At 41.0% G+C, this 22092-nt stretch overlaps 1 protein-coding gene across 5 annotated transcripts in view; it reads right to left on the bottom strand.

The window, feature by feature from the left end:
- Positions 1-2470: 2470 nt before the first annotated feature.
- The window catches only part of bicdl1 (BICD family like cargo adaptor 1), a 28010-nt gene continuing 8388 nt past the window's right edge, over positions 2471-22092 (bottom strand). Inside the window, exons 3-12 of one of the 5 annotated variants that reach the window (XR_003751279.1) lie at positions 15095-15211; positions 14892-14903; positions 11842-11988; positions 10170-10346; positions 9729-9947; positions 9470-9613; positions 7758-7888; positions 7368-7488; positions 5269-5381; positions 4785-4926 (exon numbers count right to left, since the gene is read on the bottom strand). Coding sequence is in view for 4 of the 5 variants with exons in the window: in XM_028996693.1 (XP_028852526.1) it covers positions 4744-4926; positions 7368-7488; positions 7758-7888; positions 9470-9613; positions 9729-9947; positions 10170-10346; positions 11842-11988; positions 14892-14903; positions 15095-15211 (1251 nt within the window). In the remaining variant the exon portion in view is untranslated. Of the gene's footprint in view, positions 4927-5268; positions 5570-7367; positions 7489-7757; positions 7889-9469; positions 9614-9728; positions 9948-10169; positions 10347-11841; positions 11989-14891; positions 14904-15094; positions 15212-22092 lie in introns of those variants that run through there. The other 4 variants (XM_028996696.1, XM_028996693.1, XM_028996695.1 and 1 more) reach the window with 4 other exon arrangements.

The raw sequence follows: 22092 nt of genomic DNA, 5'->3' as shown, positions 1-22092 counted from the left end.
ACCATGGCGAAGAGACTGAGCTCCACCCTCAGCTAAAATCATGCTAGTGGTTTGCTTGTGAACGTTCACTGCAGGCTTGTTGTTTTTATTTTATTCAGTTAAATTTTTGTGATATTGCCATCTATTAGATAGAAAATATCATTGCCATGGAAGTGCTTTCCAACCTATGTTATTGCCATGGAAATATCCCCAAGGGAGGTCACTGGGTTTATGTTTGGGTTTGGACTGAGACTGAGGTTCTGAGTTTCTGTCAGGCAACAGATGTCAGAAAATCATCACCATTGCCACCTCAGATCCTGGTCACCAGTCTGTCACCAGCACTGCTCACACTTCAGCTCCCAGTTCTCCATCAGTGCACACACATACACGCACACAATTTATATTCTGCTGCTATATTATCAGCACAGAGAGACTGAACAAAAAAAATATTACGGTAACCGTTACTTAGAACTGGGTGAAATACCTTAAATATTTTTTGAGCTCATCACAATGACCATATAAATTTTACACTGTTATGAAATTGTCTGTATATAAGTTTTTTTATGTGCAAGATTGATTTTAATAATAAAACTTGCGACTGACGAATTATACCTACATCAGAAAATTCCTTTATGGTCTATAATATCTTACAGTGATCAGATGAATCAGTGGATCAGAGGAATTTAAACCAGAACAGATAAATGATCCAATGGTTAATTTAGGTGCAATCTTAGTAGCAGCAATATCCTTGCCTGTGAAGCCCTTTTTATGCAACGTAATGATGACTGCACATGTTAACCTTGCTGGTAACCATGGTTAACAGAGTAAAAACAATGACTACAAGCATCATCCTCGTTTTAAAGCATCCAGTCTGCTATTTTAACTCAACCAGCCTGACAGAATGATCTCCAGTGTTGTGCTCATCAACACTCTTTAACTTCTGTTAATGAGAGTATCTCTGAAATGATCTCGGCAAGTCCTTTTTTGGCAGGGCTGAAACGCAGTGGAAATGGGTTTTTGGGATTAAATTCATCTGATCACTCTTCATCACAATCTGGAGTATATGCAATTTGCCAAAAAAAACGGAAGCAGTGAACTTTGTGAAAACCAGTATTTGTATCATTCTCAAAACTTTTGGCCATGACAGTAACCAGCAGTCCTACTTAGGGTCTCAAAGCACATCTCTGGACACTGAACGGGGACTCGCCCAGGTCAGGGTGCACACACAAACATACACCACTCACTTACACATATTCTGAGTCTCCAATTAACCAAGTGTACATGACTTTGGATGGCTGGAGGAAACCAGTCCAACAGGGGAAGAGCATGCAAACTCCTTGGAGGTGTCTGTCCTGTCTGAAAGGACAAAGAAGAAATATGGTTCCCTGGGATTTTATTCTGTCATGTTGTAGGTACCGCCTCTGGTTACTAACAGGTAAGCGAATTAAACAGAAAACACCAGATAATTCACCCAGCTGCTTGGTCATTGACCACCATGAATACATTCTCCCTTTACTGATCCTATGTGAAAACTGACTAATATTTATGTGTCTTTATATTATGTCCGAGTGCAGACAGGGGGAGGTGAACAGCTTTCTGGTGATATACCACACCATTTAATAGAGTTTCAACTTTTCAGGGGACAAAATCTTAGATGCTGCATTTTTTAAAATGTGCCTGAAATGAACCACCGCCAAGAGCCAAGTGGATGCAGCGTCACTGATGAATCCAGTTCTCTTGAAGATCCGCCATACATGTCTTACCTGGTTGAAAGACAGGACCCAGTAATAACACCTGAGGCCTGTTTGGTTTTGTCTTTTTTATTATTATTTTGCAGTGGCCCTCGCATGATCCAAAATTCTTCTCTTTGGGATCTCCCCTCATACAAAATTCCCACATTACCATCTATAACTGTGCATTTTACCAAAAAATAGGTCATTTTTTCCCCAATATAAACCCATATACCTATAACAGTATTTGTTTAGTCTTTTTTATATTACATGAATAAAACATAATACAAAAAGTCTTTCATACTGCATATATACAGTCCATTTGAAACAAGAATGTGTATGATTACAGTATTTAGTGTTCCATATAAATACATATATGCAGTATCCGTACACATTTGCTTGTGCAAGCCCTCATTCATTTCCATAATCTGCATCTTACTGTAATATTTGCTTAGTTGAACTTAAGTGTATTTTAATCAGGTATTATCACTGCTCACTTCTTCTGCTCATAATGCTTTCAGATTTTTTCTAACACAACACAGCACACTGAGCACAATCAAAGGTGTATTGGTTAAGATGAAGGAAGCATCTGCCGTTTCACTGGTGTCTTAAGACTGCAGGGTATCTACAGTCTTACATTTACACACCTGGAAAGACCATGTTTGCTTTTCAAGTCTCCACAGCTTGACTTAAGCAGAGAACACAAAGTGCACAGACACATAAATATGCACACACAAAACATACACACAGTGAGTCAAATCAATTGTGTAATGGGTGAAATTTATGGACATTTAACATAGAATGGTGCTTCAGACACGGGTGTTACATTCAGAGCACTGAAATATTTCAAAAACAACATTTGAATGGTAAATTAAAGCATGAAAAACATTCCATATAATTTGATTTGACTTTGAAATGTACTATTTCAGTTGTGATGCAAACATTTAACTAGAGTCTGGTTGGCCAGACAATCGATATAATAAAAATCTCCAATATGAAAATTTCCCCTCTATTGATATTCCATTTTTGGTGGATCACTGATTAAGGTGCATACTCAGATTCCAATTATGTCTTCACAACGGTGCTGTAACCTAATTCATTTCAATGCATCAATATTGTGGTCTAAACAATCATTTTAGTTTTTTTTTTTTATCTAATATTAAAATGTCATGCATCAGTCACCAATCATGTATTCAAAATTAATCTGCCAAAACCTTATTTAATTTCTTGGCCATGAACAGAGTAGACAAAACGTTAACGAGACAAACCCCTCTCCCTGTTCTCATCTCTCCAGTACACACGTTCCCTGTAAACAATGTATACACAAACAGAAGGACATTAACAGACAGGCATTCTATAAAATTTCTCTTTTTCATCCAAAAAGTTGCACATTTATAAATATATCAATTTCATCCAAACCTATTTGTGTCTCTTCAAATATAAAAAGTCACTCTTTGGGTTGATCCACACCAACAGCGTCCAATATTTTTGTTTAAAACAAGGAGAGGAACTTCTGCATAGCTTTTACTCTTGTGTGTTCAACAGCACCAGCGATGACACACACACACACACACACACACACACACACACACACACCCACACACTTGCACAGGGAGGTCTTAGAACCTTACTGCTCATTGTCTCACACGCCTGGAGGTGTAGAGTTTCAGACTCGTAAGTTTGGTCTAAACACTAAAATACTGAAGTGCGGGAGACATCCTCCAATCACTGGAAGCTCACAGGCAACATCTGAAGTACCTCCTTTACTGTCATAGGCTGGAAGTAAAATCTTTCTCCACAGGGTCAGACGTTGGGGGAATGGCAGTAGATCATTAATTAACGAACCCCAAAACAGGCACAGTACCCTACGCTGCCCAAACCAATCCCATGGCTGTACCTGAATTGTCGGGCTATTCAACTAGTCAAAACCTATGCAGCTCATAAATGTGTTCATCAGCAAAAATTTTTGTTTTACAATCCCTGTGCCATAAACCTCAGTGGTTAGCCACTGAAATATTGATAATAGCAAAAGCAAAGTTTGTTTTATAGACCTGACATAATCTCGTAATCTCACCTGTTCATAACATTTATTCTTATGTCTCAGAGGAACAGCTGAGGCCAAGTATATAACAATAACATTCGAACAATGATTTCAACATTCAAAGGAATTCTTGTAAGATGTAGGCGCTGTCGTTTTTTGGAGATACCACCGACGACACGAAAACTCCATGGAGACTATGTTCTAGAATCTAAGAATCTAATTCAAGAAAGTGTTTTTTTTTTCTTAACAGAAGGAATTAAAGTATGTTTCATGAAACAGATAAATCAGTGATTGTTACATTCATGATCTCTTTACACACTACTGTCATCATCATAACCTGATCCATGTGATGCTCATTAACTCGAGTGAAGGATTTCAGGTCATCATAAATTCGTTCACAATTTCATAATTTCTTCTGTTCTACAATGTAAACGGAGCAGACAGAAAGACCCCTAATGGGCAGGTGTCTTGAAATGTTTCACTGGTGGTGTACCTATGTTCATTTATCAACTTTAACAAATTCTGATGTGGTGAGTTGGCTGAAAGGCCTCAGAGAGTTCCACTGAAGAACTGAATAAAGTCATGAAGGGTGTCTGACACCACTGGCTGTAACAGGGCAGAGCATATGAGGATGGTTGTGGATGAGTTACATCCACAACCTGAAAACAGCTACATCCACAACCTGAACCTTTTGCCGTGAGGCCAGGGCTTTGCACTCCTACACTCAGATCTGAAACTATGGCTACGCTAAAAGCAGTGGACAACAAGCATCTGGGAAATTTCTGCCAGTTCCACTGTTTTCTTTCTTCTCCTCGACCCCTGTTTGAAATGACTTGATGGACAGATTTAGTGGTTTGGGACAGATAAAGTGCAGCATGGTGCTCAGCTTTTCTCTCAGTGTACACTGTCTCAGTACACTCAGTGTATTCCTCCATTCACTCGTATTTTATGCGCACACCTTTCTCTTAAACATTCTCAACCCTCAGCTCTGACTCAGTTCTTTTTGAAGAACGAGAAGAGCCTCTTATCTCTGTCGGATAGGCGGTCTGCTCTCCGGGACGATGGTCCTGAGGAGCGGCGAGAACTCCCGTTGGCTCCTGAGAAGGAATAGGGAGACCTCCACTCATCTTGGTGCTTGTCCATCAACTGTTGGTCAATCACTCTGTGCATATCATCCTGGCAGAGGGGTAATGAGAATAGTGTCAGATGTAGCCAGTAAAGTGAATAATAAATAATATGCATCGGAAGAGTGAAGGACAATGGAAGTCATTTTAAATCCTGTGATGAGGAATGGTCTAGAACTGTGGTTCTTAAACAGGAGTACATATTCCAGTGGACTCCTTCTAATGGTATGCTGAGAACCACTAGTCTGGAATGACTTGAAATGGTTTAATGGGTGGGCACATCTCCACGGCACCTGCATGCCATGGCTTTGAATGGCAGGCTAATACTTGTACAATGATTCCAGATGGCATGAGTGGGCACCAGAGTGGGCTGAGATGGCACACCTAGGCTCACCTCGAAGGCAGGAAGGGAGTACCACAAGGGAGAGAGGATGGTACGGAAGCTGAGAAAGGCCACTAGATCAGAAACCACAAGAGCCACACAGTAAAGAGCCCTGAGGAGGCAAACTGCAGGCAGGGAGAGAGAAAGGGAAGAGCTGGTAGTTACACAAGGAGAGGAAAACTGGAGTAGTTTACACACACCTCATACAAACACAGTGCTGAGACAAAGTCAAACTGTCATATCATAAGGTTGTTCGGAGTGCAGAGACAAGTGCAAAGAATGCATGAATCAGGGTAAATCCTTTATCTCGGCACTATATAGACAACAACAGAAAAATCATACACATTAATAATTTAAACAAAGATTGTCTAACACGTTGTAGATTTAAAACTTTTAGCAGACGCCCTTTTCAATCAGTAGTTACAGGGACAGTCCCCCAGGAGACACTCAGGGTTAAGTGTCTTGCTCAGGGACACAATGGTAGTAAGTGGGGTTTGAACCTGGGACCTTCTGGTCTTCTGGTGTGTTTCTCACTAGCCTACTACCACCCATACCACACATGTGTTAGACAATCTTATTAACTAAACAATCACACAAGCCAAACACACAGACAGAGTCACAGCCATAGAGACAAGGACGTACTGTAAGGTTTGAAATAATTAGAAGGGAGAGGAAGGCAGAGGAGGGAATCTCCGAATACACAGCTCAGCTTTGAGTCCATTTACAGTTATATCTGAATATACAATATATGTACACTACCTTTCAAAGGTTTATGGTAATTTATGGGTTGTTTTTTGATTAAATATTGATCTTGTTGTGACTGACTGTGGTAGCTATAAATGGCTGTTAATGAACAGAATATCTGCATAAATGTAGAGACCCATTATCAGCAACAATTATTTCCAATGGAATGTTTTCTAATGTATCTACATCACTGACTATTAAGTTGGTCACTGATTGCTAAACCCATTTGCAATGATCTTAGTATATTTGAAAATAGCTGCAATGGTTAAAAAAGTTAAATTAGTTAAATCAGCAAATGTGTGTTTGTTATTCATGGTCTATTATTTTTTATTAAACTTTTTTTCATGGAAAACAAGGTAAACTGAATGGTAGTCTGTACCTGACATATATACAGTGTCTAATATCATGTATAAAACAGTCCCAAATCAGTGCTGTACCTGGGGCCTAGTGGGAAAGTTTCACTAATGTCACATACAATATAAACAAGGATTGCTTGATAGTTGTCTGTATCTGAAGGGTACCCTCCTGCTGATTATTTCTGGCAACAAGATGAACATTTAAGAAATTTTTGGCTAATGTAGTTTAAAATGGACCCACAGCTCTCATGCACACTACATCCTCATGATGGATGATTTCACATTTACATTTGATTTTACATGATGGATTTGACTTTTTTTCTTCTCAAATACACAAGTTTTGTACACATTTTCATGGCCACTACTAAAACAAATGTACAGACAGATTATCAATGCTTTAATTCTAGTGTTTAGCGTCTAGTGTGGATGATGGAGTGAAGGTGACATTTGCGAACATTCCCTATGTGCTACACCTTATACAGCACCAGTAAAATATGACTCACTCCTAGTAGGAGTGGACAATATGGAAAAAAAAAATGTTTTTTTTTCATATCAGTTGACATTGATTGATATATATATATATATATATATATATATATGTGTGTGTGTGTGTGTGTGTGTGTGTGTGTGTGTGTGGTAACTTTGATCGTTTGCTTAAAAAATAAGTTTTGATTTGCTCTGTCATTAAACCTAACTGACTTGAGCTGCATCTTTTCCAATCATAAAATTGGTTCAGCACGGCTCTGTTTTCATTATCATTGACTTCATGTGTAATCAAAGGTGGATGGAATGAGTGCTAACAACTAGTTTTTCTAGTATATTTGAAAATATTTTCATATATATATGAAAGGTCAGTCTGAATAGAGCTCATGCAGCACAATTTGATTTTGCATTTATTTCTTTGGATGCGTGTTTGCATGCATATGCAATATGTTTACCTGTATAGAACCTGTGCTGCAACCTGTATAGATTTGTGTGTACAACAGCAGTGTGAAACTCATGCCAACCCACCTGCCAGGCCTCCAGCTGCTGGGAAAGGTTGAGTTTCTGCTGAATGGCGTCCAGCAGCTGGCTGTTCAGTGACATGATGTCAATCTTGCACTTGGCCAGTTCCATCTCCACAGCTTTCTTCCTGCAAGACACAAGCACATATGTCAGACACAGGTTAACTGAAGAGGGATTACATCAGGGACTACATCTGGGACTGTAGATGGGTGATGTCTTAACAATGAATTTCTGTTAAACGCTGCCATTTTTTTGAAAAACAAGCTCTTTAGACTTAATTAAACAAATATTTATACTGTATTTGTTTTCAGCTCTACCCCTAGTGTAAATGGGACTTTATCTCTGTGACACTACCAGAAGGCACTCAGAAGGCAGTACTTGGAAATAGCTTCATACTTGGAAATAGCTTCGTCCCGGTCTCGAATCGCACTTTGCAGTTGTTCGCTGGGCTCATGCACCTCGGCCATAGCCTGTAAGTGGTCACACTCTTCCCGCCAGGAACGGGCTTCCACTGTCAGCAGCGCCACCTGCAGGATGGTAGGAGAGACATGCCCAGGTTAAATAAGTCTAAAGTGCCATCAGTTGGAACGTAGATGAGCTGAGGGGACCCTGAGGGCTGGGTTTTGACTACAAGATAATTAGGTGCAAGATTAATATGTTGATAAGATAATATGTGAAAGTTTGTGTGCCGTTTATTTAAATGTGAAGGAACTTATGTTTATCACTGTTCTACAGTATCTGAGGTAGCACGGACAATGTTTGTGACCAGCTCAGTGACCTTTTTAGATATACATCAACACGACAGACTTTGTAAAACAGAACGAACTGTGTAGAGACAGCAGTACACACTGTCAGAATCTGTAGAAAGAAACTCCTAAAAACACTCAAGGACTCTCAGATAAAGGAGTGCAGACAACGCTTAGCTGTGTGTGAAAGAGACAGTGATGTGATCGAGGGAGAGAAAGCTTGCCAGTTATCAAAGCCACAAGGGAAGGGAAGGTACAGGAGGCACGGGGTGAACCACTGCAATGACTGCTCAAGAGTGACATGCTGCTTTTCTAAAATATTGTACCCGTAAAATGAATAACTGTCTTTCACTGAGGTTTTCATATCTGCTAAAGCAAAATGGCAGTTTTGTTCAAATTAAAAGCAAACGAGAATAAAAGATGTTTATTCGAATATAACATGGTAATGGATAAAAAATATCAACAGCAATAGCGAAGGCAGCCTGGTTAAATACAAGCCTTTAAAGACAGAATGGTTCCATCCCTGTGCCTTGTACCAATCCCCTATGTCAGAGCATTTTTTCCACACTGTTTTCCTGGGGCTCCAGATCTTCAGAATGTCGATCTAAGCATTAGATCTGTTGTGCACTCCCATTCCAAAAGGATAATGCAAATCCATCCAGTCATAATTTAATGGTTAGAAAAATTAATTATTGGTTTTAATCTTGTACAAGATGAAACAATCACATAAATAATGGTAGAGAAGGCTACACAACAACATATAGAGTGTTTTTTTTTTCCTTTAAACCAATGAGAGACTTAGATACAGGAAACTTGGAGCACTTTCAGCCCATTGCTGCAAAGACACTGTCAAGGTAATCCCCCCAGGTACTCTTGCTTATGCAATATAATTATCATTATAAAGACAACATTTCTGATTCAATTTCTTAATGAAACTTAAAAATATCATTTTCTTAACAGTTTCATAATGTGTATGCAAATGGATTAATTGTGAAAAAAAATCAACTTGCCAAAATGTTTCTTTGTGAAGTCTCTCAGGAACGTATCCAATTTACATTTTACATTTACAGCATTTATCAGATGCCCTTATCCAAAGCGACTTACCATCAGTAGTTACAATCAGTAGCAATTTAGCATAAGTGTCCTGCTCAGGGACACAATGGTATTAATGGGATTTGTACCTGGGTCTTCTGGTACAGTGTCTTAACCACTAGGCTACTACCACCCAATTTTTAAATCTCAGTTAGTAATTTCAAAATGAAGCACATTAAGCAGGTTAATGAAAATTGGGCATGACTGTAAAGGTGATGTGAGTGTCTCAGGTGTGAGACACTCAGGAAATTTTTACCAGGATGACTTTACCTGGTTATGTAGCTGTAGCACCTCCTCCTGGCTCCTGCGGGCCTGCTCCTGCTCCAACTCATACAGATCCCTCAGCGCTCTCAGATCCTCGCCCAGCTTACGTACCTGATCCTCCAGAGCCTCTTCATCGCTGCGCCGAGAGCCCTACACACATACGCAGAGTGGAGTACACCAAATGCGATGACAACCAGGCACTATGAATGACAATACAGGCCTTGTACAGGCACAAATATACGGCCGGTGCGCTGTGGATGGTTACCGTGGACTCGTTGCCGTCCAGCAGGTTCTGCGTCAGCCTGCGTAGCTCCAACAAACTGGCGTGCAGGCTGCCTGTGGGCACATCCTTGGCAGATGACGTCTCCGAGGACTCATCCATAGAGGAGTCTGTGGACAGGGCGGAGTCGGTGATGTCATTTCCTCTGAGCTGGGAGCAGATTGAGCGCACTTGACAGTAGGCCTCCCATAACTGGAGACGCAGCTGTGGACACAGAGAGGAATCATAATAATCATAATAATAACTTTTTCATGTCAAAATTTTAAAAATTGTTATAATATAATGCCATCTACCACCAAATTACTTTTTTTTTTTATCCAGACCACAAATTCTAGAGAAATACTCCTTCCGTCTTATTTTTAGTTGTAGGCCTGTGATGTTGCTCCGTGATAGTTACACGCGTACGTATAACGTGCGCGTGCCCACCTGTTCTCTCTCCTGCTCCTGCTCCTCCTGCTCCATGCTCTGCTCTATCTCCGTCAGCAGGCTGGCCGACTGTGGGCTGAGGCTCAGGCTCCTCTCCTCCGTCAGCTCCTCCAGGCGAGCGCTCAGCTGCCGGTGAGACAGACGCACTTCCTGCAGCTCCAACTGGCTCTGCCGCAGCTGAGGAGACAATAACACACACACACACACACACACACACACATTATGTACTACCACACTACATGCACAGCAGCATATAACTGATATTTTGCCGCATTCTTTTGGACAGATTGCGCCAGGTTGGTGGGAAAATGCTTATGGACAGTAATTTAGGAACAATGCACAGACTCTTAATGGGATTTAAAAGTCTTTGTGGCCAGCCTTGGCCAAGGTTAAAAACAGACCACACTCTACCAATGTATCTTTAAGACCTAAAATATTATACTTTAAGACCAGTTCAGGTTTCTTTTTATTCATTTCGCTGACTCTGTTCCTCTGGTGCAAGACAAGATTAACTGTGCCACATGGGGGTGGAGCTGGTTTATACCTTTTACCGTAAGTGTGTGTAAGGTTATAAAATTGAGCAAATTCCGAGGCCGCTGTGGAGGGGTGCAATCTAGAAAATGTTAAACATAAGCCTCCCTCATTCCTCAAATTCTGCTCAGGAGAAGTGATTTCATCAGTACATCACTTTCATTCTCCCCTGATGGAACTGGTGTTACGCACATGAATGTTTTTACTCAGCTAAACAAAAGCACTTCCGATCCCAGCAGATGTTGTTTGTGCTAGTAAGCAGCTTAGTGATGGCGAACTGAGGGTACCAGTAAAAAAAAAAAAAAAAGGTGTTACTTTACAACTAATGAATACCATAAAATATAAATGTACATATTTTTATACAAATACCAAATGTGGCTATTTGAATGTAGGTCAGAAATCCCTGACTGGAGGAAAATGTGATGTGTGACTCTGGTTCACTTGAGGACCTTGTCGTGAGCTTGCCTAGCATGTTAAATATCTGGATAAGTCATTAACAAGTACTTACAATTAGAGTGAAGCACACAGGACGGCAGACAAGGATAAACCTTCTAGAAGAGAGAAACCTAACTGCCCATGTCTGACTATCCAGTTTATTATTTTTATTATTATTTTTACATTTCTGAGAGACCATTCAAGACAAATAAAATAAAGAGACTCTCAGAGTAACAGGTTCTGTGCTTTGGCAGAATAAAGACTTGCTATAGCTGTGCAGTCTATTTTAGCTCACAGATGAAAATAGGTTTTTATGAATGATATTTTTCAGGGTATGAAATCCATAAGAATCGTATATATATTTACTTGATATGCACACACTGCCACCTCATATACACAATGACTTGTATGCATACACATCCACAATCTTAAATTCACCCCCACTAACAGGTATGATTTAAGGATATAAATTACAGACTGTAACCCCATCCTGGGATCCATGGTCAGATGAGAATTGTGCGGAGGGGAGTTGGTTCACAGAGGTGATGCAGACATGGTAGAAGGTGTGTTACTGGTTTTACTCGACCCAAAATATCCAACTGCCTTTACACCACAGGCACACGCAACAGGTGTTTCTAATAAAGTGGCCGGAGGAAGTACATAGCCGGGCCACAGTAAATGTGCGTGATTTTTTCCTGCTGCTCACCTGCAGGTCCTTTTCATGGCACTGCCGCTCCAGAAGCAAGGTTCTCTCTCGCAGGTCCTCCACCGTGTTCTGCAGCTGCTCGGTCTCCTCCATCATGGCGCTGACTCGCCGCTCCAGCTCCCTCTTCCGCTCCGACAGCATCTTTATCTACCGCCACCCCAGAAACAAGCCATTAGCCACGGTGGCCTCGCAGTTGTGCGTTGCCATGGAAACAGTGCTGGCGACAGTTGTGGTTGGGAGGCCTGGAAGTTTCCAAGCTCGCAGGTGAGTGGAAATTCCCCACCAGATTTTGGGTTGGTGCCCTGACCTTGCACTCTCCAGCTTATTCCAGCTTACCACACTCCCCCGGCTGGAGGAATGTGGGTTGCCAAGGGTGTGCGTGGGCAGCTGCCTGACGCCCTCAGGGGAAGGAATGCATTGTTGATCATTTCGGATATTTCCAGTCTCAGCGGGACCTTTCTAAACCCATTTCAGGATTGCTGGGTGCCTGTGCTGCTCATGCTGGCATTTAAAAGAGCTGTCACGGTGTTCCTCACTACCTCAGACACCCACTGAAGAGTTTTCTCCATTAAACAAACATCAGCAACTCTCCTTCCCTCATGTTCTGACCCACATTTGCTAACCTACTTCAGAGGAAGTCTGCCACTTTCCCCACTGCTGTGGCGTCTTCTGTTTATTTGTTATCTTCTCTACAGCACTCAGAAATCCTATACATCTCTAATCTCTAACCTGACTAATTAAATCAGCAAAGTGCTAAACCTGAACTGGCTATTTAGCTTAATTTTCAATATTAGAGGAAATTACATTATTTTGAGGAAACAACATATGAAAATTATTGTTGTGAATCTCTCTATGTAACATATCCTTTGAACAGTTTTAATTTATTTTATTGATTATTGGTTATATGCATCATAGACAAATGCAATACTTAAGTCAAAAAATGACTTTTATATGTCCATATTATAGGGGTCCATATTAAATTGCATATTATATTAGTGCACAACCCTCAGGGAGTTGTAGACACTATAGTTTCCCTGTTTTATTATCAGACAAATCAACTCAAATACTCATCTTAGCTCATTTCATATGAATAATTCATTTAAACTATTTTGTTTTTTCAAGATCATGGAGAACAAGAACTATTGTTATAATGTAATTGCTGTACCAGGGATCTCTTTGTATACTTTCATTAGTGATCTGGATTTTTTGAGAATTTGACCGAGAGAATATATAAACCTATAATAATATTATTTATATAGCACATTTGACACTTTACAGCTTAAATGGCTTATTACAGAAATAAAATGTGTATCCTATTAATAAATCTAAATAAGAAACATACAATTTATAGGATTATAAAAATATGTAAATAAGTATCTATTACATTTTTGAACATCATTTGAGAATTTGGTTCAACAACAGCTGATGTTTGCTTCTCCAGTCAGTTTGTGCATCATGAAAAGGCAACAATGGCAATGTCCATTACAGATATTTATTTATGTTATTATTCATATTATCCTCTATTAATTCATTTTCCCAGACCAGTTCATAGATATGGTCTTTATGGTGTGATATGTCATGTAAATTATTATTATTATCAGTAGTAGTATTAGTAGTACTGTCATTTTTGTTTCTTCTTCAAAAACAGTTCAGCTCACATGCATTTCATGTGAAAATGCTAAAGGATTTTGTGAGATAACATGACTGCGGATTTTAGGAACACCCAGACATTGCGGCATTCCTGCTAATTTTAGCCCCCAAGCCCTTTTCTCTCTGCCACAGCACTTTCCTACAGCGTGGATGTGGGATGGCTCCTCTGTAATCACACATAGCCTCAATGGCAGCATGCAGTAGCCTATTGATTGTGCAAATCAGCTCGGCTGCCACGAGTTGTCAAGCTGACAACATATCACTGCAGGCCCCACTACTCATGGGGCTAATCTAGATAATTCACCTCCCAATTCACAATGAAAGCAAAAATGATAAAATAAAAATCTTTTTTTTTTTGGATCACTACAAGAAAGTAAAATCTAAATGTGTTTTATGTTCCCCACTACTTTCTGCTCATGAATACTAGAAAATTCGCATTTTCATTGCTGTCCTCAACCACCACACTGTCACACATGCAGTTGCACACTGGCAACGCCGGGGTGGGTCCTGTATATTTCATGGACGCATGCTGCACTGAGACAGCACAGACCTTACACTGGCACTGCCATGCATAATGCAAGCAGAGTGTCATGCCCCGCCCCATAAAACAGAGAGAGAGTGGAGGATTGGTCACGGATGGCACTGCCTGCACAGGGTCTGCACAGAGTCTACTTGCTTGTCCCAATGTGTTCTAAGTGTGTCACAGATTCTACTTGTATTAAATGACCAGACTACTCTTAAATCACCATGGATTAACTCTTGTGATGTTCCTGTACTTTGATTTGTTTGCTTTCTTTATGTAAAGAGACTCATGCCAATACAGGATGCAGGAATATTAAGATGCTTAATTACAAGAAGGTAGTAGTGGTAGTAACCTAGTGGGTAACATGCTCGACTATGAACCAGAGGACCACCACTTACTACCATTGTGTCGAAGAGCAAGACACTTAACCCTGAGTGTCTCCAACTACTGAAGTGAAAGTGAAGTGTTTGTCATTGTGATACACTGCAGCACAGCACACGGTGACACAACGAAATGTGTCCTCTGCTTTTAACCATCACCCTTAATGAGCAGTGGGCAGTGAGCAGTGGGTAGGGGAGAAGTGTGTGGGGACGGTGCTTTGCTCAGTGGCACCTCAGTAGCACCTTGGCGAATCGGGATTCAAACCAGCAACCTTCTGATTGCAGGGGCTGCTTCCTTAACTGCTAGGCCACCACTGCCCCCTACTGATTGTAAGTCATTCAGTATAAATTAAATTAATACATGTATAAGAATTTCTGATTGAAAGGAAGTTAAACGACAACATGTAGAGGAATTCTTCAGACTAAAGTAGAGGGCCTGTGCAAACCTGGCATTAGCAAGAAGCATGCAGACAAGTTGGCAACACGTCGGCACTTACTTCTACCCCTTGCTGCTCCCAACAAGAGAAAGAGTAGGGTACAAAAGATTAGTGCTAAGAAATAACCACCCAATGCATAACATTGGTATGGCTAATTTTCTGCTTAGAACTTTTAAACACGATTGTATTCAAACTTACAATAGCCACTCCAACTCCATTTTACTAGATGATGCAAATAATAGACATTTCCCATCATGCCTCACCTCTGCTTGCAGGCTCTCCAAGCGTGTCATGTGCTGGTTGGTGGAGACACTCTTCTCTCGGAAGTCGTCCCGAAGCGCGTGAACCTGAGTGGACAGTTGCCTCTCTACCTCTGAAGCCTGAGGACAGAGACACAGATTGCAGACTCCCCATCAGAATCCAACTACATCGCTCCGGTTCATCGTCAGGTGACTACTAACGGGTGATTAGAGACACATAGACACAAGGTGTAAAGTATTAGAACTTTAGATTTATACATGATGAATTGAAGCAAAAGTGAAGTGAATGTCTTTGTAAAACTCTGCAGCACAGCACACGGTGACATAATGAGATGTGTCCTTTGCTTGTAACCCATCACCCTTGGAGAGTAGTGGGCAGCCATGACAGGCACACAGGGAGCAGTGTGTGAGGACGGTATCTTGCTCATGGGGACTTCATTGGCACCTTGGCAGTTTGGAATTTGAACCCGCAAACTTCTGATTACGAGTCCGCTTCCTTACTCAATTCAATTTTTTTTATACTGGTGAACATGAAATATGCACGGATGAAAACATCAATATGGGTATTATAAGTGACAAGCTAGCTGGCAATAATGTTAATGTTCAATCATGTTAATGGTTTCAATGCGGTTGCATAAATAATTTCAGGAATGGTGTTAATCATTGGGGGGTTGGGTCAATACTGCAATATTTTGAGTTGTTTCCTCCAACAATAATGTTTTCCAATATCAAAGGATAGAGGTTAAATGTTGAATGGATTGTTCTCAGCTGAAGCTCGTTGAGTGGGAACGATTAGGCCCTGTTATATACAGAAGAGAATCTCAGTCTGTCTCTCGGACATATTGGCATGGATGTCTGAGCAACACCTCCAACTGAACCTACCCAAAACTGAGATTCTGACCTTTCCGGGCAACAACTCCCCTCAGCAAAACCTCTCAATTCAAATTGGCTCGCTACTGTTAACACCCACGGCGTCTGGAAAAGGCCTTGGAGTTTGGATTGACGACAAACTGAGTCTGAACAATCACGTTGCAGCGATCTCCAGATCCTGCAGGTTCACTCTCTACAACATTCGCAAGATTAGGCACAACGAGCTACGCAGCTCCTCGTCCAGGCAATGTTCATCTCTAAACTCAACTATTGTAACTTTCTCCTGGCTGGAGCCTCTGCAGTCACCATAAAACCACTCCAGATGATCCAAAATGTGGCAGCCTGTCTCATCTTCAACCAGCCAAAACACACCCATGTCACGCCTCTTCGCACCTCTCCCCACTGGCTCCCGGTAGCTAGTTCAAATCCTTCATGCTCGCCTACAGGTCAGTAAATGGAAGTGCACCCTCTTATATCAACACACTATTAGTTAGCTACACTCGTGCACGACCTTTCAGATCTGCAAATGAAATGAGACTGAAAAGTCCCTCTTCACGGGGTCTCCGATCCCAATCAACTCTATTCTTCTTTGTTGTCCCTGGCTGTTGGAACCACTTGCCTGCTCCATTCGATTAGCCAAGACTACCACCACCTTTAAGAAGCAAGTTGAAAGCCCACTTGTTCAAAAAGTATTTCAGAAGAGTCTAACACTAACATACGCACATGCACACACACTGCACAAAAAAAATAAATTCATCTATCACTCAACAATTTCCGAGCGTGGTCTTTTTTTGACAAGTTCAGCCTTATCAGGGCTCTTAGTTTTGTAAACTCAAAATTCAATAGAAACCGAACGAGAATTGCTGGTGTCTTCATCTTGTAAGTCGCTTTGGATAAAAGCGTCTGCAAAGTAAAGTAAAGTAAAGTAAAGAGAAGCCACAGGAAAACGTGGCACTCTGACGCACATTGACGTGGACTCTGAGCCTTACCTTTTGTGTGTATTTTCGGTTTCATGGCAATCGCCACACGCCTGCGGTTTTGTTTTTGTTCTTATTTTCTTTCTTTCTGTTTTTGGCCCTCGTGCAATTTTTTGTTTAAATAAATCCCTCAAAGTCCTTCGCCTGCGCTTCCTTTCCCCTTCAGGCCATGGAAGTGACAATGTCAGAAGCAAAAGCTTCAGATTTTTTTTATTATGCAATGGAAGTGTTAAAACACTTATAAAATAGTTTAATTACAGAGGTTTATGTTAAAAATTAGGACCATATTGTTATAGTACTGTAATACTTTTTTATCTTGTTAGCTCCGACACTGCTTTGTCATTAAAAAAGGACAAAGTTGGCTTTGGTTGATAAAAACAATTTAATAATAACAATTTAATTTAATAATACACAACTAGTTGAAAAGTCTGGATACAGCTACTCATCTATGGGTCTTTTTTTCCATTAAAGGCAGTTTCACAACAAAACTGATGAATCATTTCAAGTGAATCATGTGAATGTGCGCTGTGACTGCAGCATTTCACACCTTCGGATTCTCTCAACCACCTTAAACCAGACACAGTCCTCCTCCTGTGTTGAGCACATTTCCTTCACTCATGTGAATGATCATCTCATGAAAGTAGGCGTGTCAAAACGTGTGAATAATGTTGAGACTGGGGTATTTCAACACCTTTGTGTTTGCATATATTTTTTGGAATTGTTAGAAATTTGTCGAATTCTAACTAATTTAGTGCAGGCTCCCCAGAATCCTGTGCAACCTCATACCAAAGGCAAATTCACCCCAAAGAAAATATTCAGCATAATAGCACTAACTCTTCTACAATATTACTGAAATATTACAATATTACTAATCGTCCACGTTCAAAAAGGACTTGGCTCTCGTCTGTCAAGAATATGTGCATAACTCAAAACTCAATGCTCATTGCTGACATAATCTGGTATTTTAAGGTCGCGTACTTGGTCTCAGTCTTTTGGGACAGACGTGCGGAGAGGTGTAAAGCCGTGCACTGGAAGGGCCCAGTTAAAAAAAACCTTTAGCTTTACAGATCTGACTCATTGCGCTGCAGCGTGAATCAGGAAGAGATAATGAAACAAAAACCAAAGCCTGCTGCTTTCCAGAACCGGGTTGTGAGTCACCAGTTCCTCATTTTCAAGCGATATGGAGGGCTCCGTGGCACCCGGCCTTTTTATACACACACTCACACACACACACACACACACACACACACACTTACACAGACATGTTTACACCAACCCACAAGCACAGACTTACATCACACTGATCACGCTTGGCCATAATACTCCCGTCAGAGGCTGCTGATCCTATTAGATGCTAACAGAACAAGCTACCGCCTAACTAAACACGCTGATGGTCGACATGAGGCCCAAAGAAAGATATTAGCACTGTGAGGAAATCCGCACACTCTACCCACCTGCAGCCTTTCCCACAGAGAGAAAATTCCGAGTGATGCGACGTCGCCCCTAATTTACATTCACACCGAACACCGGCAAAACCAGAATCATGTCAAAATCTGCGATCCCTTCTGAGAAAGCCACCTACACCCTCTGCTTCAGCCCATCTCCCCTCCTGCCAAGGGTGCGATAACAAACAGACATGAACTAACAGCAACACGCTTGAGGCTAATTATCACAGCTCAGTGTTTGAAATGCTGACAGCAGGACTGTCAGGCCCTATTTCTGGAGGGCCTGGGTGCTGGTTTCCCAGCCCTGCAGGAAAGATGAGGCTGGACTGCTCCATCTGGCCAGGGGCTGCAGCACGACACTCTACCCACAGGGGGCAGTATACCGCTTACAGTGCATCCGGAAAGTATTCACAGCGATTCACCTTTTCCACATTTCGTTATGTTACAGCCTTATTCCAAGATGGGGTAAAGGCATTTTTTCCTCAGATATCTACACACAACACCCTTTAGTGACAGCATGAAGTTTACTTGAGATTTTGGCAAATTTACTAAAGGCAGGCTGTCTTGTGCCTTTTACGGAGTCTTCCGTCTTACCACTCTACCATACAAGCCTGATTGGTGGATTGATGCAGAGATGGTTGTCCTTCTAGAAGGTTCTCCTTTGTCCACAGAGGACCTTCTTGGTTCTTGGTCACCTTCCTGACTAAGGCACTTCTCCCCTGATTTAGGTGGCCCGCTCTAGGAAGAGTCTTCTTCCACTTCCTGAGCTAAATTTTGAGCTTCATGGCAAATGCTGTGAATACTTATGTACATGTAATTTCCCAGCTTTTTAATTTTTTTTTTAAAAAAGTAAACTTTTTTGCATTGTCATAAGGGGGTGTTGTCTGTTGGAATAAAGCTGTAACATATCAAAATGTGGAAAAAGTGATGTGCTGTGAAAACTTTCATCTATAAACCCATCCTGGAAGACACACAAGGGCTTTATTACAACATCACTAACAACATAGGTAATGATCAAGCAGCATATTCCATAGCTGCATTGTGTGGAAGAAGTTACATGAGTAAAATCAATAAATAAATATTTACTTAATGGTCTCAATGCACAGCAAACATTCTTTCAGAAATGGATTACAATGTTCTAGAAAAGTGTCCTGTTAGCCAGACCAAGCCGGCTACAGAGCCCCAGTGGTTATGAAGTGTGTGTGTTTCTGTGTTATTGGAGGGGATGAAGATAGGTGAAGGTAAAAAGTAGAACGCAGAGCTGCAGCTAAGAAAATCCCTACAGATCACTCTTCTCTCCCCACAAACACTTCCTCGATAGGTCGCCAGATCTCAGAATCAGAGCAGCACACTCTAATCTTTGTCACCATGACACCGATCACAGATGGGCTCCTTATGCAAACACACCTTAAAAAAAAACACATAAACAGGGTCTGTATTCACACAACTGCACCACACACATCCACAACCAACCAATAAAAACCAATATTTGTCTGCTCAAAGAGAGCACAGACCCAGACATTTACCTCCATGGAACAAAGCTAATTAATAAAAATTGCAAAAAAAACATTAAAATATAAACCCATAAAATATAGAAAATAAAACCCTTAAAGATTCTGTCAGGGCATTATAAATACAGCTACTGTAATCAATACGTCAGATTTCCCTTCATGTCACACCTACGTGACCCATTCATCACTGAAGTGCTTTACATTCACAAACGCCCTTCTCGCCATGGTTACAGGACCCGTGGTGTGAAAGAGCTGCACCTGGGACACACCTGCAGAACAGGATGTCCTGCTACCAGTGGCACTACTGTGTCAAGTGTGCTATATGTTTACCAAAAGCTGCTGTGAACTTGCTGGACTCCCTTTGGAGAGCATCAAATTAGGCACAAAATTTGAACACACCTTCAATACGGAGGCTATCGGTGTTCTTACACGTTTTTAGAAAAAAATTCCCATGACCAGCCGTTCTCTAAAGTTTTAAAGCTGTACTTGTAAATGCAGAAAAAAATTCTCATGTGGTCTTATGGGAACTTTGTTCTTCGTTATATAATCATGTAACAATTAAATTTCAATTACTTTTCCATAACTTTTAATGAATGGTTTAATTAATTAATTAATTAATTAATTCACATTTCAAAACTTTTCAAGGCCTGGAAAATTGTCTTTTAAAATTCCATGACTTTTCCAGGTTTTTAATGACTGTAGGAACCCTGGGCTATGGAGACTATAACAGAGGCTATTTTTATGAAGGTAACAAAGAAAACAAATAATAGTGATAGTGATAGTGAAAGTGACGTGATTGTCATTGTGATGCACTGCAGCACAGCACACGGTGACACAACAAAATGTGTCCTCTGCTTTTAACCATCACCCTTGGTGAACAGTGGGCAGCCATGACAGGCGCCCGGGGAGCAGTGTGTGGGGACGGTGCTTTGCTCAGTGCCACCTCAGTGGCACCTTGGCGGCTCAGGATTCGAACAGCAACCTTCTGTTTACCTTCTGATCCTTAACCACTAGGCCACCACTGCCCCTAATAGAAGAACATATTACTTAATTAATCTGATTTTTCATTAGATTCTCTGCACATTATGGTCAATATTGTCATCATAACCAGTTTTATGAGGTGCTTGCAAGTGCTCATCATAGGAAGTCTTTCAAGTCTGTTAAAAGCAAAGCCATCACCTGTCACGATCCGGACATTTCCTGGTACTCCTGACTGGGCTTTCATATTTGCCTTGTCTTATGTTCTTGATTACCCCAATTGTGTTCATTTATTCTTATTGGTATAATTGTATCCTTGGCGTCCTCATTTGGTCATTTGTCTTTTACCTGCGTTTATTGCCCAGTGTCTGTGTAAGGGTCACCTGTACCCTGTTACGTTATTAAACCCCCCTGTTTGAGAGTCCTGTGTTGCGTCCATCCTTCCCTGTCTGACGTTCCTGACATCACCGGGGTCTCTTTTGAGGTGGTTGAGAGAAGACAAGTGTGTGAAATGCTGTCATCACAGCAAAGGTTCGCTAAAGCACTAAATGGTTTTGCTTTGTTTTATTTCATGTGTTTAATTTCATAGGTTTGAGACTTTAGGTTTGTTCTACAGCATAGAGATGTTTGTGTAAATGTGTCCAGAGCATTTTTGCACTTAGCGCTTCATTTTGAAACCTGAGAAAGGCATGCAGCCTTTATTGCTAGAAATAATACCTAAATCTCCCTGCATGTCAAACACTGTATGGGGGTGTTTTGAGATTATCTGTGCTACATACAGTTTTTGCAGATGCATACATATAAAGGATCACAGTTTTTTCATGGCAGAACATGAAAGGAAAAAACACCTTTTTTGATTTATGAGGGTGTGATCTTCATCTTGTCGTTAATTTGACATGATAAAAGATATGTCTGTGTTATACAGGATTCTAATCTATAATGCTAATGCATTCAGACACCAGACAACAAACTCATGGCCAGACACAAGCCCAGGGCCGGTTCTAGACAGGCATATATGAGGGGACAGACAGATATGTGAATGGTGGCAACAGAGGAAGGTGGGATGTGCTGTCTGGATAACTGTTTTTGTCATGTAACTGGATTGCACTTTATCAGGCCTGTCCAAGACCAGGCCTGGACCCTAAGACCTGTCCAACTTGGGTGTCCCACCTGAAGGCTGGTCTTAGGTTCTCACAAACCCCCTGACCATGATGAGATGG

The sequence above is a fragment of the Denticeps clupeoides genome, chromosome 11 (assembly GCF_900700375.1).
Source record: "Denticeps clupeoides chromosome 11, fDenClu1.1, whole genome shotgun sequence".
Lineage (NCBI taxonomy): Eukaryota > Metazoa > Chordata > Actinopteri > Clupeiformes > Denticipitidae > Denticeps > Denticeps clupeoides.
The sequence above is the reverse complement of the archived record's forward strand: the minus strand, read 5'-3'. Positions and strand labels throughout refer to the sequence as shown.